Source organism: Nycticebus coucang, chromosome 1, assembly GCF_027406575.1.
Source record: "Nycticebus coucang isolate mNycCou1 chromosome 1, mNycCou1.pri, whole genome shotgun sequence".
Taxonomy (NCBI): Eukaryota; Metazoa; Chordata; class Mammalia; order Primates; family Lorisidae; genus Nycticebus; species Nycticebus coucang.
Genome location: NC_069780.1, coordinates 136,938,973 through 136,957,919, shown reverse-complemented (window position 1 = coordinate 136,957,919; position 18,947 = coordinate 136,938,973). Strand labels below are relative to the sequence as shown.

The 18,947-nt window shown below is 42.1% G+C and overlaps 2 protein-coding genes across 2 annotated transcripts in view; one reads left to right on the top strand and one right to left on the bottom strand.

Moving 5' to 3' along the window:
• Positions 1-220: 220 nt before the first annotated feature.
• Positions 221-18,947, bottom strand: part of MRPS27 (mitochondrial ribosomal protein S27) — a 113,118-nt gene continuing 94,391 nt past the window's right edge. The window contains exons 5-11 of the mRNA XM_053589030.1: positions 18,274-18,388; positions 16,874-16,952; positions 14,725-14,840; positions 9,044-9,146; positions 6,687-6,829; positions 4,374-4,544; positions 221-1,319 (exon numbers count right to left, since the gene is read on the bottom strand). Of these exons, the coding sequence (XP_053445005.1) occupies positions 1,083-1,319; positions 4,374-4,544; positions 6,687-6,829; positions 9,044-9,146; positions 14,725-14,840; positions 16,874-16,952; positions 18,274-18,388 (964 nt within the window). The 3' untranslated portion in view covers positions 221-1,082. The remainder of the gene's footprint in view (positions 1,320-4,373; positions 4,545-6,686; positions 6,830-9,043; positions 9,147-14,724; positions 14,841-16,873; positions 16,953-18,273; positions 18,389-18,947) is intronic.
• On the top strand, positions 15,022-15,342 carry LOC128584146 (60S ribosomal protein L36a-like). The gene has a single exon (XM_053589052.1). The coding sequence runs from the start codon at positions 15,022-15,024 to the stop codon at positions 15,340-15,342; it is 321 nt and encodes a 106-aa protein (XP_053445027.1).

Below are 18,947 nucleotides of genomic sequence, written 5' to 3'. Positions count from 1 at the left end.
GGCTTCAGTTCCTTGTTCATAAATGGGGTTAGAGTCCCCTACAGGGCTGCTTGAGTTTGCAGCACACAGTAAGTCCTTAGCAAATGTTAGAGATGTTATTACTGAATTTGCCACCATCTAATGAAGGAGAGTTGAAAAGATGTTGCTCAAAATCATAGAACAATGATGATGGTACAGTTCCTTCTCTCCCTCCCTTCCTCAAAGAAAGAATACAATAAAATAATCCCAGAACATTTATTTCCATAGGTTTTGATGAAAGAGCACAGTCCTGAATAAAACTACACCATGGGCTGAAAGACAACATTGTAAAACAAGCAAAAGCTCCCAACCCCTTCCTGAGAAGAGAAATTTCACAAAACGATCTTCCATCTCCTGATGATTTCACAATACTCATAACCCCACCCCATCTCTTATTTTCTCCAATTTAACTGAAACCTGTGTTCACAAGTTGTGTGTGTGCACGTGTGTGTGTATACACAAAGGCTCATTTTACCTACTCGGTAAAGGAACTGAGACAACACTTAGGGGAATAAAAATAGTCATCCCAGCATGATGAAGCAGCCAAGCCCAGAAGGCTTCCCAGCAGGGCCACTTTCTCCTCGGTAGCCCCTACATTCTAAAAATGTCACTGTATGCCTGAAATTTGAAATCCAGTGTGTTCATGGCCTTGAGGTCACTTCTCGCCTGAACTTTTCTGAGTGCAGGTCTGGGAGGGTGAGACTGGTGGAAAGGAGTAAGTGGGGCTGTGTGAGCAGCCCATACCGTGGAGCCGCGCTCAGAGAGGAGCCTGGGATGGGGGAGAGATGATCCAAAAGCCTGTGCTTGAGACCTGACTCCTCAGTCATAGCTTCTCACAAAATGGAGCCCGTTTTAAGGTATTTAGCTGGTGGCTTCGCTCTGGCCATTTGCCCCTTTCATTGTTGCACAGCCTCCTTGGCATCAGGATGGGTAGGCGTGGTTCCTTGATACATAGAACACGGCCTGCTAAAGAAGAGGAGACGGATGGACGGAAGCTGCTGCTGCAGCCGCTTTCAGCCTGGGACGGCTCCAGTGAAGTTCCTGAGGGAGGTCCCGGGGCCCCGTCAGGCAGCCTTTCCTGCCCTCTTAGCCTGGTACTCCTGTTTCGCTTTCTCCCTCTGCTCCTGTTCCCTCTGAACCAGCTGTGCCCGCTCCTCATTCCACTGCTGCAGTTTCTGCTCATAGGTGGCGATGTCTTCTGCTTCGCAGGTGGGGAGCTTTTCTTGGACAAGCTGCGTGGTCAGAGTCAGAAGGCCTTCTGACTCAACTCTGCCCAGAGCCTGAAGCTGAGAGTGTAAGGCCTGTACAGGGGAAACAGACATGGGGGAAAAGAGGGAAAAGGTGAAGCAGGTGGGAGAATACAAACTGGAAGAAAGACGAGGCGGAGTCCTCGCACAGTCTCTACACAAAAGAAAAACCACTTTGCTGGGAAGCTGTTAGGCTGCCTTTCATCCAGGCACTGTGTCTGCCATTGTTCTCAGCTCAGCAACTCTGCTAAGATGCACCACAGTGACTTCTCCCCTTTCGTTCACAGACAGTAAATGGAACTCCATATGCTGTGTCTCCCCATGTACTTTCTTGCCTTAAACAAGAGACAGCACAGCTATCAACAAATCTATGTTTCTCCTGTGACCTACACCAAAGCGAGCGGCAAACTCCAAGAACAAGAAATCTAAGATGCAAACAAAATGGCACAGGCACCTGATAAACTGGAACAAACCCATCCATATCTGTTCCTTCAGAGTAAATGAAGCAAATGTTTCCTTACTGGCGCTCCTGTCAACAGATGGAAATCATTTCCACGTTTCCCCGCTAATGGCATGCTGAACAGCTCCCGCGAGGGCTGCACTGGTAGAAGCTCCCACCTGCCGTGCTTGGGGGCAGGTCGGCCTTCACCTACTGACTGCCTGCAGCTCCATCAGAAGTGGCAGCTTGGTTTAGTTGGTATTGCATTTCTAGACAGTATTAAAAACATTAATCTATTTAAGTACTTCAAGATGTGCTCATCAGAGAGCGCCACTTAGAGCCCCAGCCACAGCTTATAACACGCATCTCCAGGCTCTACAAACAAATGCAATTCACTCAGAGGTGAGGAGGCTGCTCCAATAAAGGGGAGGGGTGTGGATGGTGGGAAGGGTACATGGGCTCCAAGGAGGGGCCAAGGCCTGCTATGATGGTGATGTGACCCCTAAAATTACCCTAGACTAATAAAAATTACACAAGAGAAGAAAAGGAAATCTAAGATGAAAATGATTTCTTTCTGACGTCACTCTCCACGTGGTTTGAGGACACGGAGACAGCTGAGGACACCAGAATAAGGGCTCAATTCAGAGCTGCCAGTCATTTGATCTGTTAAGGCTGGGCTAGTTTCTCTCCACAGTGGTCATGAAACATGGGAAGAATGGTCCTTGCCACCCAGAGCTTTTGTGAGGACACATGAAACGCACTGGTGCCTAAAGCACAGCTAGTAATCGATAAATATTGCCCCTTTCCCTGATTTTCATGAATATGCATTTGTAGAAGAATGAGGGCTGAGAACTTAATGCAGGCACAGGTTTCTATTCTCTGAGACAGTATCTATAAGAAACAGAAAAAATTAGTTATGACTTTTAGGCATGACGTGGCAACCTTGGTCCATGTAAATGTAGTGGATGATCATATATAGGGCTACGTAGATTTTGTCTTCAGCCTTTCTAATCTACAAAGGTAGGCAAAGTTAAGAGGAAAGGACAGCTTTCTATGGCCAATTCTCTCTGTACCTGGGGAACATCAATTAACCTTTCTTTCTTAGCTTCAAATTTTACAAGAGAGGCCAGGCATGGTGGCCCACACCTGTAATCTTAGCATTCTGGAAGGCCAAGATAAGAGGATTGCTTGCGGTCAGGAGTTGGAGGCCAGCCTCAGCAAGAGCAAGATCCTATCTCTACTAAAAATAGAAAAAAATAGCCCAGCATGGTGATGTATGCCTATAGTCCCAGCTACTTGGGAGGCTGGGACAAGAAGATCACTCCAGCCCAGGAGTTTGAGGTTGCAGTAAACTATAATTATGCCACTGTACTCCAGCCTGGGTGACAGAGACTCTGTTTCAACACAAAACAACTCCCCCTATCCCCCCCCCCCACAAAACTCCACACACAGATTATAAGAGAGAAGTCGATATTAGTATGAAAGAAATAGCTACAAAAAGATAAGAGAATCTAGGCTGGGCAGGTGGCTCAGGTCTATAATCCTAGAACTCTGGGAGGCCAAGGCAGGACAATCACTTGAGGTTAGGAGTTTGAGACCAGCCTGAGTGACACAATGAGACCTATCACTACGAGAAATAGAAAAATTAGCTAAGGCAAGTATCTGCAGTCCCAGCTATGTGGGAAGATTGCTTGAGCCCAGGAGTTTGAGGTTACAGTGAGTTATGATGCCACTGCACTCGAACCTGGGTAACAAAGTGAGATTCTATTTCAAGGCCAAAAAACAAACAAAAACCCCAAAACAAAACAATCCACAACAGAATCCCCTTTATAACATTAGGAAATAGGTTCGATATAATAGCTGCTTCAATAAAATCACTGAAAGATTTAAATGTAATGATCTAGCAAAGTTTACATCTATCAGTACCAAAATAACACAACAGATCAGCTAGGCATGGACAGGAAAGGTTTTTTGCACAAAGAATTCTCACTCAAGCAGTACTTTTTTTCTCTGTGCTCAACAGACAAGAAACAAGGAAGAGGCCAAGGGTTTAATCATTTAATGTGGTTCTATTTCCTTGACACTGACCACAGAGCATTTTTGGTTGTACCGTTAGAAGCTACCCAAGGCAGCTTGAGTGCTCAAGGCTGTCTCAAAAGAAACACTGGAAACCTTTACATCTTCCACGTAGTACAAGGGAGTATTTCCAATGACCCTAGTGAATAACACAAAGCTTCCAAAAATGAGCAACAAAAGATGTCTGTGTCCTTCCTCTACATACTTAAATGTGGCTTTGTAATGTCTAGCTTGGGTTTCTAGGTTATAAAGCACACTAGTGCAAGTTGGAGAAACGGCCAGGTACTTTCCACTCAGAGTGGAAGTCAGGTTATTGTTACGAGGCAGTAAGCTATTATCCACCCATCAGGCACACATCAGTGCCTCAGTTAACAAACTGTCACTGATGGCTCAAGTACCAAAAGAACATAAAGATTCAATTGGTTCCTTTTGAGACCACTTCATGTGTGAAGCAATAAAAATGCCATTTTGATGTCAGTTTTTAATGCCTTTGTGCATGACATTGATGCATGAAAAGATTACTTGTCTATCATCACCGCAGTGTAGCATGTTTTATGCACAGCAGGGAGATACACAATTCTGCTACGATTCACCTTAAATCGTTCCAGGTATTGGGGAAGCTTGGACTGTTCTGTTTCCTCTATGTCTAACTGCTCCACCGGTTCTCCTGATCCCTGGTTGTCTTCACCTTCTTGTGACTGTTCCTCTGAAGCCTTGTCTGCTGGAGAAGTCAGATTCTTCAGCACCACGTCCAGCACCTCGAGCTGCAGAGTAGGAAAAGGGCTGGTGACTAGACATTTTGTGGTCCTAAAAGAATACTGTGAAGGGATGCTGGAGGTGCAAGGAAGGAGTATGAGACCTTATAAAACTGTAGCAAACAGAAATGGTTGCATTTTCTCATTAGAAACAACTTACTGGGTAGGCATGGAAAACCTAGAAGGAAACAAATGATATAAATAAGCAAGCTAAGAATTATTGGTGTAAGTCAGTGGTTCTCAACCTTCCTAATGCCACGACCCTTTAATACAGTTCCTGGGGGTTGCGACCCACAGGTTGAGAACCACTGGTGTAAGTGAATCAGCACAAGCATTTACGCTCACTTTTGGTTACGGAAGTAGGAACTCAAGCACAGTGCTTGATGGGCACTAAACTACCTCCCCCACCACGTCTTTCTTCCTCAATCAGTGTGGCACTGAGACGAAGGGAAAGAGAGACCACAAACAACACGAGGCATTTTGAATGCAGGTTAAAGCCTCTGCACATAGGGAAGGGCCTCCCTCAGAGGAAGATTTTAGCTCACAGGGTATCTGTGAAGTGAGGATCACTGTTATCCTCAGAAACTGCTAAGACAGACCAGAGATGCACATGTGAAATTCACTTTGAGGTGATGTCTATGACTAAGTCACTTAAAAGCAGAGGACTAACCCCTCTCCAATTCCTCCCTCACTCTGAGGTGCCCTTCCTGCGACCTGCAGGGCCTCATCATCAGCAGGAGCAGCAGCCAGGCCAGGGTACGCACCTGCTGGGAGAGCACGTACTCCTGTCCACGCCACATCAGAACACAAGTCCAGAAAACAGTCCAAGGAACTTTTTTTTTTTTGTAGAGACAGAGTCTCACTTTATGGCCCTCGGTAGAGTGCCGTGGCATCACACAGCTCACAGCAACCTCCAACTCCTGGGCTTAAGCGATTCTCTTGCCTCAGCCTCCCAAGTACCTGGGACTACAGGCGTCCGCCACAACGCCCGGCTATTCAAGGAACTTTTAACACTACTAACCTACTACACCCAAACTGGACACATATTATGTTCTTGCTGACATCAGAAACACATTTGTATTAAGTCACAATACAAAGAATGCAAATCTGGCTCAGATTGGAAGTAATATCTCCCTGCCAAAAAAAAAAAATATAATTTTGTGTTTTTAACCACTAGCATGACTGTAGGAGAGTTAAAACACATATACGTAGAAATGTACATCCTTTGTTATAAATGTCTGACAAAGAAGAAAATGATTCATGGGACATTAACACAAAGTGCCGGTATAGGCACAAGACCAGTGTACCCCAGGAATGAAATGAAAGCCAAGGGTGAGCCCTGGTAATCAGTGCCGAGACAAGACAGGTAAGTGCCCCCAAGGCAACCCTTATACCCTGGAAATGAGACAACCAGTGTCCTTCCAGGCTTTGCTCTGGCTATAAATGTGAGGAGCAGATGCTGTGGCTGTCTGTGGGGTCTGAGGCTCACCATGTCTCCCAGAGTCTCAGCTAAGTCTAGCAAGTTCATAGTGTCAAGGGGCCTCAGAGACTAAGAGGGGTGAGCTCTGGGGCTGGTGGGAAGACAAGAGTTCTAGTCTATGCAAAGGAACACCTGATCCAATCTCCTCAGCAGTACACATTCACCACAGTATGGCTTAACAGAAGGAAAGTAAGATTACCCTTTCCCAGGGTGCAGATTCATTTCTTGCATGACTGCATCTTTTATAGGGCAAAAAATGCGAGGTAGTCTCTTAGGACTATACAAGGGTACAGAAATGCCAAAGACACTTCAAAGTATTTAAAATAAAACTTTACCTTTTCTTGAGTTCCCTCTGAGATTTTTTTGAGGGGGGAGCAGAGGGAGGGGACAGTGAAATAGGCAGTATTTTATTGAACTCAACTTGAATTCAGGGGAGGCGAATTGCTTTCTTCCTGGACAATGAGCTTTAGTTCACTATTAATCTTATTTTTTTGTCAGTAGCATTGAAAATGTTTGTAGTTTTTTGTTTGTTTTCAACTAAATAAGGACATATTCTATAAAAAGACAGAAAGTAGAGGTAGGTGAAAGACAGTGAAAACAAATTCTAAGCTCAGCTTGTCCAGAGGACATAAGATGGCTGAATCTCACAGAATGAGGGCTGAGGAACACACCGCTTCTCTGCACAGCTTTCTGTCTTCTGTGGAGGCGGCCACGGTCTCCATTACTTGAAGGGCTCTGTCAAGGTAGCCTGGTTTCCACATAAGGGGCATGTCATGGTACACAGCCCGTAGCCCTTGCTGCAGCTCCACCTTCCCTGTAGCCCAAAGGAACAATAAAGAATGCTCAGTGTCTTCCCCCCATGTCTGAGAATGCAGACCTGATGGCCCAAGTGAATACTGGCCTGGCAGCTCCAGAAACAGAGGATCATTTCTGAACTGTATCAAGAGCCTTAGCCCATCCAGTGACATGGGGCCATTTCAGATGGATGATAAAATTCATATCATAAAATTCACTGTATACATTTTTTTAATACAAAATTGTCTGAACTCTTTTTCTTTTGGGCTGGTGGAGATTATCATGAGGATGTATGAATCACTGGGTTGAAGGAAATAGAGAGAGGTTGCTACATGTGCATTTAAGTAGAGCTACCCTTAACAAATGGGTCACCTTAAGTCCCAGCTACTCAGGAGGCTGAGGCAGGAAGATAAGTTGAGCCCAGGAGTTCAAGGCTACGGGGAGCCACGATCACGTCATTGCACTCTAGTCTGGGCAAAAGAGAGAGACCCTGTCTTAAAAAAACAAAAACCACCCCCACCCCCCGAAAAAAAAACAAATGAAAAGTTTGTTTTAAGAATAAAATCTTCCCCACAAAAAGAAATTCCACAACTTTCCTGCTATGACAATCTTGTCAACATCTGACAACTTTCCCTGCTAGGAAATGTTTGAGATTTTTTACAATGTTCCAAAACACTCAAATCTATCATCTTTATGAAATAAATCTCATTTTCCCTTTCTTTCCTTTACTTGAGCTTCATCAGTTCCTACATCACAGAATCTCTGTGATCCTTTCGGACCTTCAGACATGTATGTTATTCTTGGTACTTCAAACCATCATGACTGAAGCTGAAGACATGGACGCCAGACAGCAGAGTCCTCTAATAGGGAGAGGGGCTGTCTGGATTCCTGTGGAACAGAAACCCTCTCTGCACTAATGACCAAAGTCACCTTGAGCTGCCAGGTCTTAAATCCATCTTCACTTACCTTTTCTGGAAAGGAGGATTTGGGAAAGCTATAGTCAGACATGAACAGACAAAGCTTATCAGGCGCCAGCTAATTTTAGGCCTTTAAGGTGCTTGGGGCTAGACCTAAGTCACAGTCTGGGCAGCTGTTTCCAGGCTGCACAGCATACGACAGAGTGAAAGCACAGGGCTTCTGAGTAGATGGCTGCCGGCCACACAGGACCAGGGCCGCTGCTCGTAAACAACACAGTATACATTCTTAGCCCTGCCAACTTCCTGAACAATCTAAGCAGTATAACAGCCCTGAATTCTAATCTGAAAGCAAAGGAAAACAAATGTAAATCAGTATCAAAAGTGGCAAATAAGAAAAAATGGTTTCTAAAAAGCGTGGTCAACTGTTTTGTTAGACTGATAGCCAGCCGACAAACTAAAATAACAGAATCAGCATCCAAAAATACCACACTACATTTTGTTGGCAAAGAGCAACTTCAAAAGCCATCACACTGCTGTAACCTTGATTTTCAGAAGGAAAAGTAAGCAGGAGCAATGGGCGGTAAAGAGAAGGTGCTTTCCCAGACGAGTGACTACATGAGAGAGAAGGGAGAATGAGGAAATAACTTGTTTTTCATAAACTTCTGTAAATGAGGACAATATTTTACATATATTAAGGCTGAATGCTATTTGCCCAGATTCCACACAACTAGGGTTCTGAGGCCACTCCTCAGAAGGCTTTGCCTTCTTGACCTGTCCGATTTTCAATGCTAATAGGGCACAAAAGTATAGCCCCCATGCCGCTGCACAGTCCTTCACACTCACCACTTAGCCGCTCTGCTTTTCCCAAAGGATGACTATACTTGTGTCGAGCTTCTCTTACCTCACTTGAAAACAATACCAAAGATCTAAGTTCAACTCTAACCCTTAATTTCTTCCTTCTGAACGTTAGGTCTAAAGAGATGGAAAGATTTTTATTAATACTGGAAAAGACTCTATTGAGTGGCTTTACCTAATGAGGGCCAGAACTTCCCTTTCTTTACTCTGATTGCCACTACACATTATCCAAGCCCACCCACAGTAGTTCTCACTTTGCCAGTGGTGACAGGTTTTAAGAACCTTCTTTATTTTCTTATTGAGTAACTATAAGGCCATCGAGGTCTATTTTTATGTCTAAAATGAAGGCTATAATTGGATCTCCCTAGGAAATTTAAACCAAATTATAATTTTACTAAGAATGATAAGCATGCATTTGTTCTGTCCACAAAGAAGAATACTTGTAAGATCACTTGGCTTACCAAGAAGTGCGTAGGCATACAACTGGGAACTCAAACCCACTGAGTTCTTTTGTTTCAGGCCTAGAAGTAATAGGGATGCACCGAAGTTCCTCTCCTCTTCCCACTGCAACAGAATACACCAGATCTAAGCAATGAATGCTTTATGCAAAAATATGATTTTTAATGACATGGAAGAAAAGAACATGTTACCATATTAAGTTAAAAAAAGCAAAATAACAAAGCTACATATAATACTAATTTTGTAAATTCAAGGTATTTATATCTAAAGAAAAATACAGAAAAGAAATGCCCTATATGTTAACAGATTTGGGGATAGTAAAATTATAATTACTTACTGGTTTTCTTTTTTAAAGTTTTTGCTATTTTCTCAGTTTGATGAAAATATTTCAAATTGTATATAAAACCAGCACATTGTACCCCATGACTGCATTAATGTACACAGCTATGATTTAATGAAAATAAATAAATAAATAAATACATAGAAAAAAACCCTGCTATTTTCTGAAATTTTGGCAATGAATAGGAACTCCTTTTACAATCAGCAAAGCAAAACAAAACAAAACGAGTCCACTCTGGACTAACACTGACTTGAGACAATCACTAAAGACTCAACACGCTGCTGGCTGTTCACACCGCTATGGCCTGATGGTGCAAGCTTTTGAATTTAAACAATTCAGCAATGATAAGTCTTCTCAGTTTTAGAATAAATACCACTATTAAGTTGATTTTAGATAGATTTGTGCCTCTCAAAAACAAATTAGGCAATCAGAAACACTTAGCGATCATTTCTTTCATCCCAGGGTGCAAAATTACACTTTAATAAAACTGAAGCCTTTGAGACATGGGGTGGGGGTGGGGGAAAGACCAAAATACAGGCATTGCTAAGCCTGCTGTGGATTAGTAACAGCCGTGACTAAAGGACTTGCTGGAAATGCAGGATTCCGAGGAAAGCCTTGGCAACTCCCAGACAATAGACAGGAGTTATGATCTTGGTGCTATATGAGTACACGTCCATCTAAGCTGGAACCCTCCCTCTGGCTAAGTTCAGGTGGCTCTGTAGCAAGCTCTGCACCCAGCGGTCAGGGAGGAGGCAGAGAATGAACAGTCTGCAATTGCAGCCAAGTGCGAGTGAGGCACCCCAGGTGTTTGTTAACAGGCACCCAAACCTCTCTTCTGTGAATAGTCTTTGTGCAATACAAGAGTCACTCCTTGAAATTTTCCTATATCTTTGAAAAAAACAAAGACCTTGGGAGAAAAACAAAACCTCCCCAGGCACTTATGCAGAACAGATAAATCAAGGACCAGGCCATTTTACTTTCAAAAGCAGACCATCTAATATAGGGAAATTTGATTTTCCCCATATCAACCGCATGAAAAGTAGGCCCAGTAAATAATAGAAAAGGTGCTTTCAATGAAAGGGTACATGGCACATCCCCACCCAACTACAATAGGGACTCTACCTAACAAATGTAAACACTGTAAGCTAATTGTTCATACCCTCACATTAATCTGAAATGAAATAAAAGAGTCTTAAAAACAGTTTTTTTGTTTTTGTTTTTTTAAATACTTGTAAAGAAAAACATGAGCTACAGTATCAGGATATAACAGTAGCTAAAAGCCAAATGAGCAGTAAAATTTCAGAGCAGTAGCTTTCTTTTTTTTTTTTTTTTTGTAGAGACAGAGTTTCACTTTATTGCCCTCGGTAGAATGCCATTGTGTCACACGGCTCACAGCAACCTCCAACTCCTGGGCTTACGCGATTCTCCTGCCTCAGCCTCCTCAGTAGCTGGGACTATAGGTGCCCACCACAACGCCCGGCTATTTTTTTTTGTTGTTGCAGTTTGGCCGGGGCTGGGTTCGAACCCGCCACCCTCGGCATATGGGGCCGGCGCCCTACTCACTGAGCCACAGGCGCTGCCCAGCAGTAGCTTTTCTTGATGAGCTAGGAATGAAGCAGGGATGGTGATGGTAACTAGGATGGTGATATTTTGAAAGGATTTTTGAAAAGATGAATAAAAACATTCAAACAGATAAATGTCTTAGAAATTTTCAGTTGAGCGCAGTGGCTCATGCCTGTAATCCTAGCACTTCAAAAGCCCTAGGCAGGAGCATCACTTGAGGTCAGGAGTTTGAGAACAGCCTGGCAAGATCCTATCTTTACAAAAAAATTATCTGGGTGTAGTGGTGCACACACGCAATTCCAGTTCTCCCAGAGGCTGAGGCTCAGCTCAGGAGTTTGAGGCTGCAGTGAGCTATGATGATGTCAGTGAATTCCAGCCCAGGCAAGCAGTAAAATTTCAGAGCAATAGCTATCTTGATGAGCTAGGAATCAAGCAGGGGTTTAAAAAAAAAAAAAAAAAAAAAAAATATATATATATATATATGTAAAAAGAAGAGGGTGGTGCCTGTGGCTCAGTGGGTAGAGTGCTAGCCACATGTACTGAGGGTGGTGGGTTCAAATCTGACCCCAGCGAACTGCAACAACAACAAAATAGCCGGGTGTTGTGGCGGGCGCCTGTAGTTCCAGCTACTTGGGAGGCTGAGGCAAGAGAATCGCCTAAGCCCAGGAACTGGAGGTTGCTGTGAGCTGTGTGAGGCCACGGCACTCTACTGAGGGCGATAAAGTGAGACTCTGTCTCTACAAAAATAAAAAATAAAAAAAAAAAAAGAAGAAAAGAATTGAAGAATATCTTTTATGATTGTCTATCACAGATACTATAATGTACTAATTCAGATGTTATTTCACCAATGTCCTCAAGGCTTTCCCATTTTGTACTTTGCCTTGTCCATTAAAACAATTAGTAAATCCACATTCTCTCTCTCTCCTTGTAGCCAGACATCTCAAAAGAGTTACCTACGCTCCTGTCTCCTTCCTGCACCTCTAAATACTCCACAATCCACTCCAGTTTGGTTTCCTGCTCCCTTATTCTATGGAAACGAAGGTTACAATGTAGTAAGTACCTCATGCTACTAAATTCAGTGAGCTTTCTTCATGCATCTTCCCTGCCCTCTTGGAAGTGTTCTACATCGTACACCACTCCCTTCCCACGGATTCTGTGGTCCAACACATTGCTGATTTTCCTTCTTTTTGTTCTCTGGCTCTCCTGCAGACATTTACACATGGATATATAAATTAATCTCCAAAATTATTATCTCTGGTCTAGATCTTTCCATCAAACCTCTAATTTCCTTGGTAGAATCTCCTTTTTTTTTAAGAACTCATCAATGCAGCCAGGCATGGTGGCTCATTCCTGTAATCCTAGCACTCTGGGAGGCCGAGATGGGTGGATTGCTTGAGCTCGTGAGTTTAAGACCAGCCTGAGCGAAATCGAGACCCCCATCTCCACCAGAAATAGAAAAACTGAAGCAAGAGGATCACTTGAGCCTGAGTTGGAAGTTGCTGTGAGCTATGATGCCATGGCTCTCTATCCAGAGTGATAGCTTGAGACTGCCTCAAAAACAAACAAACAAACAAACCCCCTCATCAATACTTTTAATCATCACAGACAGACAGCCACCAACTGCAATAGACACTGTGAAGGAAAAGCATGAGCACAGTGACTGAGTGTGACAAGGGCACCCCAAAAAGAAAGTGACTAGTCACCTGGGGCAGGGCTTAGCTTATTGGGGGGGGGGGGAAGAAGATTGAGGCATCTCCCTTGGTAAAGTCTCTTGATTGTCTCAAGAGTACTTCAAATGTACATCTGTTCAGAGCCAGGAAATGATTTTCCTTGTAAAACCTGGTCTTTCCCCAGAGTTCCCTTTGTAAACACATGGCACCCCAGATATCTGAGTCAGAAATCGAGGAGAGAACATTTGACCCATGTCCCTGCCCCCACATCTAGTTTCTCATCTTGTGGCAGCCCACTGCTACTCTATGCCACATCCTGGTCCCTACACTACCATCATCTCTTGCTGGGGCTACACAACAGTCTGGCCATAGCCGTCTTGGCCGGCTCCGATCAACTATCCACAATACAGCCAGAGGGGTCCTCTCAAAAAATAAATTTTAACACATTACCTTCTCTGCTTCAAACCTGTCAAGGGTTTGTCACCATTCTTAGGATGAACACAAAATGACGTGGGACAGCCTACCTTCTCCAACCTCAGCTTGCCCGTGTCCTCCCTATCATTCTCCCTCTCGTAGCTACAGTCTTCTTCTGCCCTTTTCTGCTAACCACATTCTTTCTGCCATAAGGCATTTGTACATATTATCCCCTCTTCTTGAACTCTTCTCCCCCTCTTCAGCTAATTACTAGTCATTCTTCAAACACTTAAGAAATATTTCCTGAAGGAAGTCCTTCCTAACCAATTTAAGTTTAAAATACAAACCAACCCCCCTATGACACGTGCATAGGTTGTTCACACACTTCTCCTTCGCCATGCTCATATTTTATACTTGTATGTTTGTTTTGTTTTTAAAACATCTGTATTCTTCCCAGGTTGTAAGCAAGAAGTGTTTGCTCACCACTGTATAACTAGCACTTGGCAAACTATGGGATGAGTAGGTGTTCAATACAGAATGAATTAATAATGAATGTGGGATGCATCGTAGGCTATGACACTCAGGAAGGCATAATATGCCATCAATTCTTTAGAATGTGGCTGCACCAGATGACCTTTTCAGTTCCTACCCAAACTGGGAATTTTGATGTTGCATTTGAGGTTAAGGGCAGACTGCAGAACCAGACTATCGGCTTTGCCAGGTGGCTTTATTACCTACCAGCTGGGTGGTTACCCTATAACATTTCAATACCCTAGTCTTCTCTTCTGCATAGACTTCTTGTAAGGATCAGACACATTAATAAATTTAAAACATCAACACAGCCTGGTGTCAGGTAAGTGCTACATGAATACTAGTGGTTGGTATTACTGTTGTTATTCTTAGCATAGCAGTAAGTGATAACTAAATACCTCAACCTACTGAAACCAAAACCTGGTGTTCTGGACCTTCCAGAAAAAGATTACCCTGGAGTAACCTTAGAAAAATACTAATACACACTATTTTTATTTATTTATTTTTTTGAGACAGAGTCTCACTCTGTCATCCTGGGGCTGAGTGCCGTGGCATTGTAGCTCACAGCAACCTCAAACTCTTGGGCTCAAGTGATCCTGTTGCCTCAGCCTCCCAAGTAGCTGAGACTACAGGTGCCCGCCGCAATGCCCAGCTAGTTTTAGAGATGAGGTCTCAGGCTTGCTCAGACTGGTGTCCAACTCCTGAGCTCAGGCAATCCATTCGCCTTGGCCTCCCAGAGTGCTAGGATTATAGGCATGAGCCACCTCACACGGTCTACTGATACAAATTACCAGTACTTAATACCTCAGGTCAGGTCAACGTTAGCTGCCTTGCTACTTCTTTGACATACCATGTCCAGCTTTCAGTGATCATCAATGATCCATTTCTGAACGTCTGAGGCACATTCAGTCTAGTGCAAGTTTCAAAATGTGCACAAGGACTTTCACTTGAGCTCTCTCAAATGGATAAACAGCCAGTTTCACTTCACTAGAAACCCGTAACTAAGACATTAATATGCAGAACGAACACTCAGTCACTCCTGCCTGTGCATGGCACGGAGCAGCACACCAGATACCCCTCTCCAGAGTCTGAGGACAAGGTTTCCACCCTGGACACCTCAGACCTAAGTAAAGCTCACAGTCCTGCTTTCGGGCAGATCACTTACACTCAGGTCTGTCTTCTGTTCCAGGCAATAATATAAAACAAAGAGGGAGAGAAGTTGGGTGGAAGGCAATTCAAAGGCTTCTTGCATCATGATCTCGAAAACCACCAATAAAGCATCTAGCAAGGAGATGAAAGAAAAAAGGAGAAGAAATTAGTTGTAGGAAACATCACCACATCTCTATTTATCTATAAACACTCTTAAAAAGTAAGGCATGGCCTGTGAGCGCCAGCTGCGGGAGGCAAGGGCTGTGGACGCCGAGCTTTGCGATTTCATCGTAGAGACAGTTCTACTGTAGAGATGGTCAATGTACCTAAAACCCAAAGAACTTTCTGTAAGAAGTGTGGCAAGCATCAGCCTCAGAAAGTGACCCAGTATAAGAAGGGTAAGGATTCCTTGCATGCCCAAGGAAAGAGGCGCTGTGATCGAAAGCAGAGTGGCTATGGTGGGCAGACAAAGCCAATTTTCCAGAAGAAGGCTAAAACCACAAAGAAGATTGTGCTAAGGCTGGAATGTGTTGAGCCTAACTGCAGATCCGAGAGGATGCTGGCCATTAAGAGATGCAAGTATTTTGAACTGGGAGGAGATAAGAAAAGAAAGGGCCAAGTGATCCAGTTCTAAGACTTTTTGTCTTTTTGAGGAGAAAATGTTGAAGCTATACAAAAATGACCTGTAGGGAAATAAATATAATGATATTCAATAAAAAAAGAAAAAAAAAGTATGGCATGGTAAAATAAACAAATAGGCAAGCAAAATTAAGAAGGGAAAAACAATGTGGGCTCTGGTCATAGTTCTTGTACAAGTTAGGCTTCTACTGTAACACACTAAATCAAGTGTTCCTGTGCCATCTTCTTCAGGACGTTGAATGAAACCATTTCTCTTGGCTCCCAGTATCATCTTCCTATAATAAAAGACTACTTGTGTCATCTACTTCAAAAGAATTCTGGATAGCCCAACAAGATAATACATAGGAAAAATGCTTCATAAATTGTGAAGCACAAGTAAGACATCCTGTCCATCAGCTAGAGGAGCTAAGGCTTAAAGAAAGGAGGCACATCTGCTTTTCAAGGTCACCCTGACAGACAGAGCAGAAGAGGGTGGGTGATTGCCCCATTCTCCACTCTAGTGAGAATGATCAGGCAGGAAGGAAAAACTGAAGAACTCCTAAACCCCAGGTAGTATTTCAAAGAAAGGAAAGTGGTGACTATCAAAAAGACAATACAGTTCAGTTTAAAAGACTTGAAAGAAGGGAAAGGAAAGTGCTTATTTATAGATATAAGCCCCTGTGTATAACATACATTTGTTTCATATGAAGGCTGATCATGGAAAATCAGGCCTTCAACTAATTTTATTTTCCCTTGATATTCTCTAACATAGATGGAAGCCAAGAAAATCAAGTTCAAGCAACTTCCTTCCCTTAGTTAATTGTTGGTAGAGAACACTAATATTAATTGAAAATATGGTGCCTGCACATTATCCTAAGCACAACAAATGTTTTCGACTGAGCTATTCTGTTAGCCAGCTTTTTCACATATTCATAATCATGAGTCAGCACTGATCTGCAGCTGCTCCTAGCCAGCCAGTTTTGCACACGCTGTCACAGTTCTGAATGAGGCCCGGGGCCTGAATTTCTATGTTCTTTTTGCAAGTGGGGAATTGAGATAGGCAGACTATGACAGTCATCTAGTAAATTAGTAGCAAAATAAGGATCTGTTTCTTTAAATAAAGAAACAAGCCAATAATATTTTAAAAGAACCCCAAACTAAAAACTCTGTTTGAAAAAAAATCTCAGTTCTACCAACTGTTCATTACTGAAACTAAAATTACGTGTGAAAATAAATTTACTTTATCCTTTAATTATATTCTGCATTTCAGTCAGCTTGGGAAATAAAATAGATGGGTCTGTATAATTTACTTTTCCTCTATAATCATTTATATAGTTTGATATTTTCTATACTCACAACAATAAAAAGGATAATATCTGTAAAAATGTTATGCAAATGATGATAATTTTCATTGAAACTTTTCCGACTGAAAGAGCGATGTAAGGAGAAGACACCAAGAAATAAAAAGGGGGAAGTGCCCACATTTATATTCTTCCCTTCGGGAGTTGGAAGCCCTACAATAACCAAATCTGAGTTTGGTTTCTTACCTTTGTAATTTTCTTTCTTTATGAAAGAATCCATCAGCAAATTGAATGTGAAGTTATCTGGAAAAATTCCATATTGAACCTGTAATGAAAATGGAAATAAAAGGAAAAGAAGAAAAAATATCCACTTTAATTCAGTCTGTAATATATGCCCATGTATTATTCAGGATAAAACTTGCCACCATTAGCTTTAAAATATTTGACTATCATTTTACAGCATCTGTGACAGTGAAACAGAAGCCGGGACTCATGGGGTTTGGTAATTGGAACTGTTGGTCAGGGCGAGAAAGTTGTGAGTAGGTGTCTGATATAAGACAAATGATATGTGAAAAATAAAGCTCAATGCTAACACCTCAACGTAGCTCAAAAGAAAAAAAAAAAAGAGAGAAAGAAAAAAGAAAGGAAGAAGAAAGAAAAAAAAAAACCACACAAAACTCCATGCACATCCTTGGCTTGCTCAGTGACTCTTTTTATAAGATATGAATAACAATACAAAAATAAACAGGCATGCATTGTGCAGCACTTTCTGGTCCTCAGCCTGGCTTTTGAAGACCCAAGAAAAATGTCAACAATTATTTACTACTAACCAAGCACCTAGGAATGTTGAAGATTTGAAAATTCAGATTTCTTAAAATGTGGACCCTTAAGCATTTCCCTCAGAATTTTCTAAGAGTGCTTTTAACAATACAGATTCTTAAGCCTTCTGACCTACAGCATCAGACCCTCTGGGAATTGTGCACAGAAATCTGAAGTTTTAGAGAGCTTCTCATGTGGTTTTCAAGCCCACTCAGGTTTGACTGCCAATAATGGAGACAGTGGCTGCATTTTCAGTAGTTTCTTACTGAACATTCTTACTCCAATAGCGGTAACCACCACCCCATACTGCTCTCCATTCTTCCCTCACCAGCCATTAGACACACCTGAAGAATGTTTTAACCTGAATTCATCCCCTTGGGAGATTCTGACACAGTCCTAACCCCCAACTGTGAATTACGCTGACTTGACTATTTGCATGAGGCAGACAAAGGATGCCTCAGGTGTGATGAAATGGAAAGATGTTTAAAAGCCACTGCTTTAAAGGTTGTAGCTTGTGGACAGTTCTCAAATCAGTCATCCAGATCAGTACTAATCCCTACGGGTAAGGTAAAAACAAAATATTTTAGGATGATAAATCATTAAAACTGGGTGGGATCTTAGAAATTTACTGGTCAGTGATTCTCAGACAAGGCTGCAAATTAGAATCACCTGGGAGCTTAAAAAAATACCATTCTAAAAAGAATATTGAGGGCAAATGATTTTAAAAAGTTATTCCTAGCATTATTTTTGCTGTATTATAATATAATATAAACATCGCATCATACAAACTAAGAAAAACAGGCTGCAGCTCCCAGGAAACCACTCACCTTATTTATAAGGGTATATAAGGCTTTGTCTTGTGCACCATATTTTAGACACTGCCTAATCCAGGTGTGGATAGTCCAGTCTCTCAGGTACCAGCAGTTGGGGCTATGCCGAAATCTAAATAAAGCACAAGAAGAGAGAAAACTGGTGTTAACTCTTAAATGTTAATGTCAAAACATATCTTTTATCATCAGTCCCTTCTCTTAGATATTTACACAGTACAATGTGACCAAAAATCATGAAAGTCAAAAGGTGATAAAAACTTGAGAATGAAAATTAACCCATAAAGTCAGAAATGGAAAAGAGAAGGCAAAGTAAGAAATAACAAATATTAAAACATTTTATTCCTCATACTTCCTGCTTCAACATCTTGTTTAATATAAAATTTATGATAAATGACTAGAGACTAACCATGATGTTATATAATTACATATTTCATTAGAAGAGATATGTGAAGCTGACGTGGAGACTTTGGAAGTTTAAAATAAAACAGTTAAAGAAAAAAATGAAAAACAGAATAGCACAGCAAATCTATAGAGGGAAATCAGCTGTGAGTAACAGTGTTATCTCTTGTGGCACAGGAGAGAGATTGGGACATTCTTCACTAAACCAAAAGAAAACAAAAAAGAAAAAAACAGAAGCTGAACAAAATTTAACATTCACATCCTCTGGGACC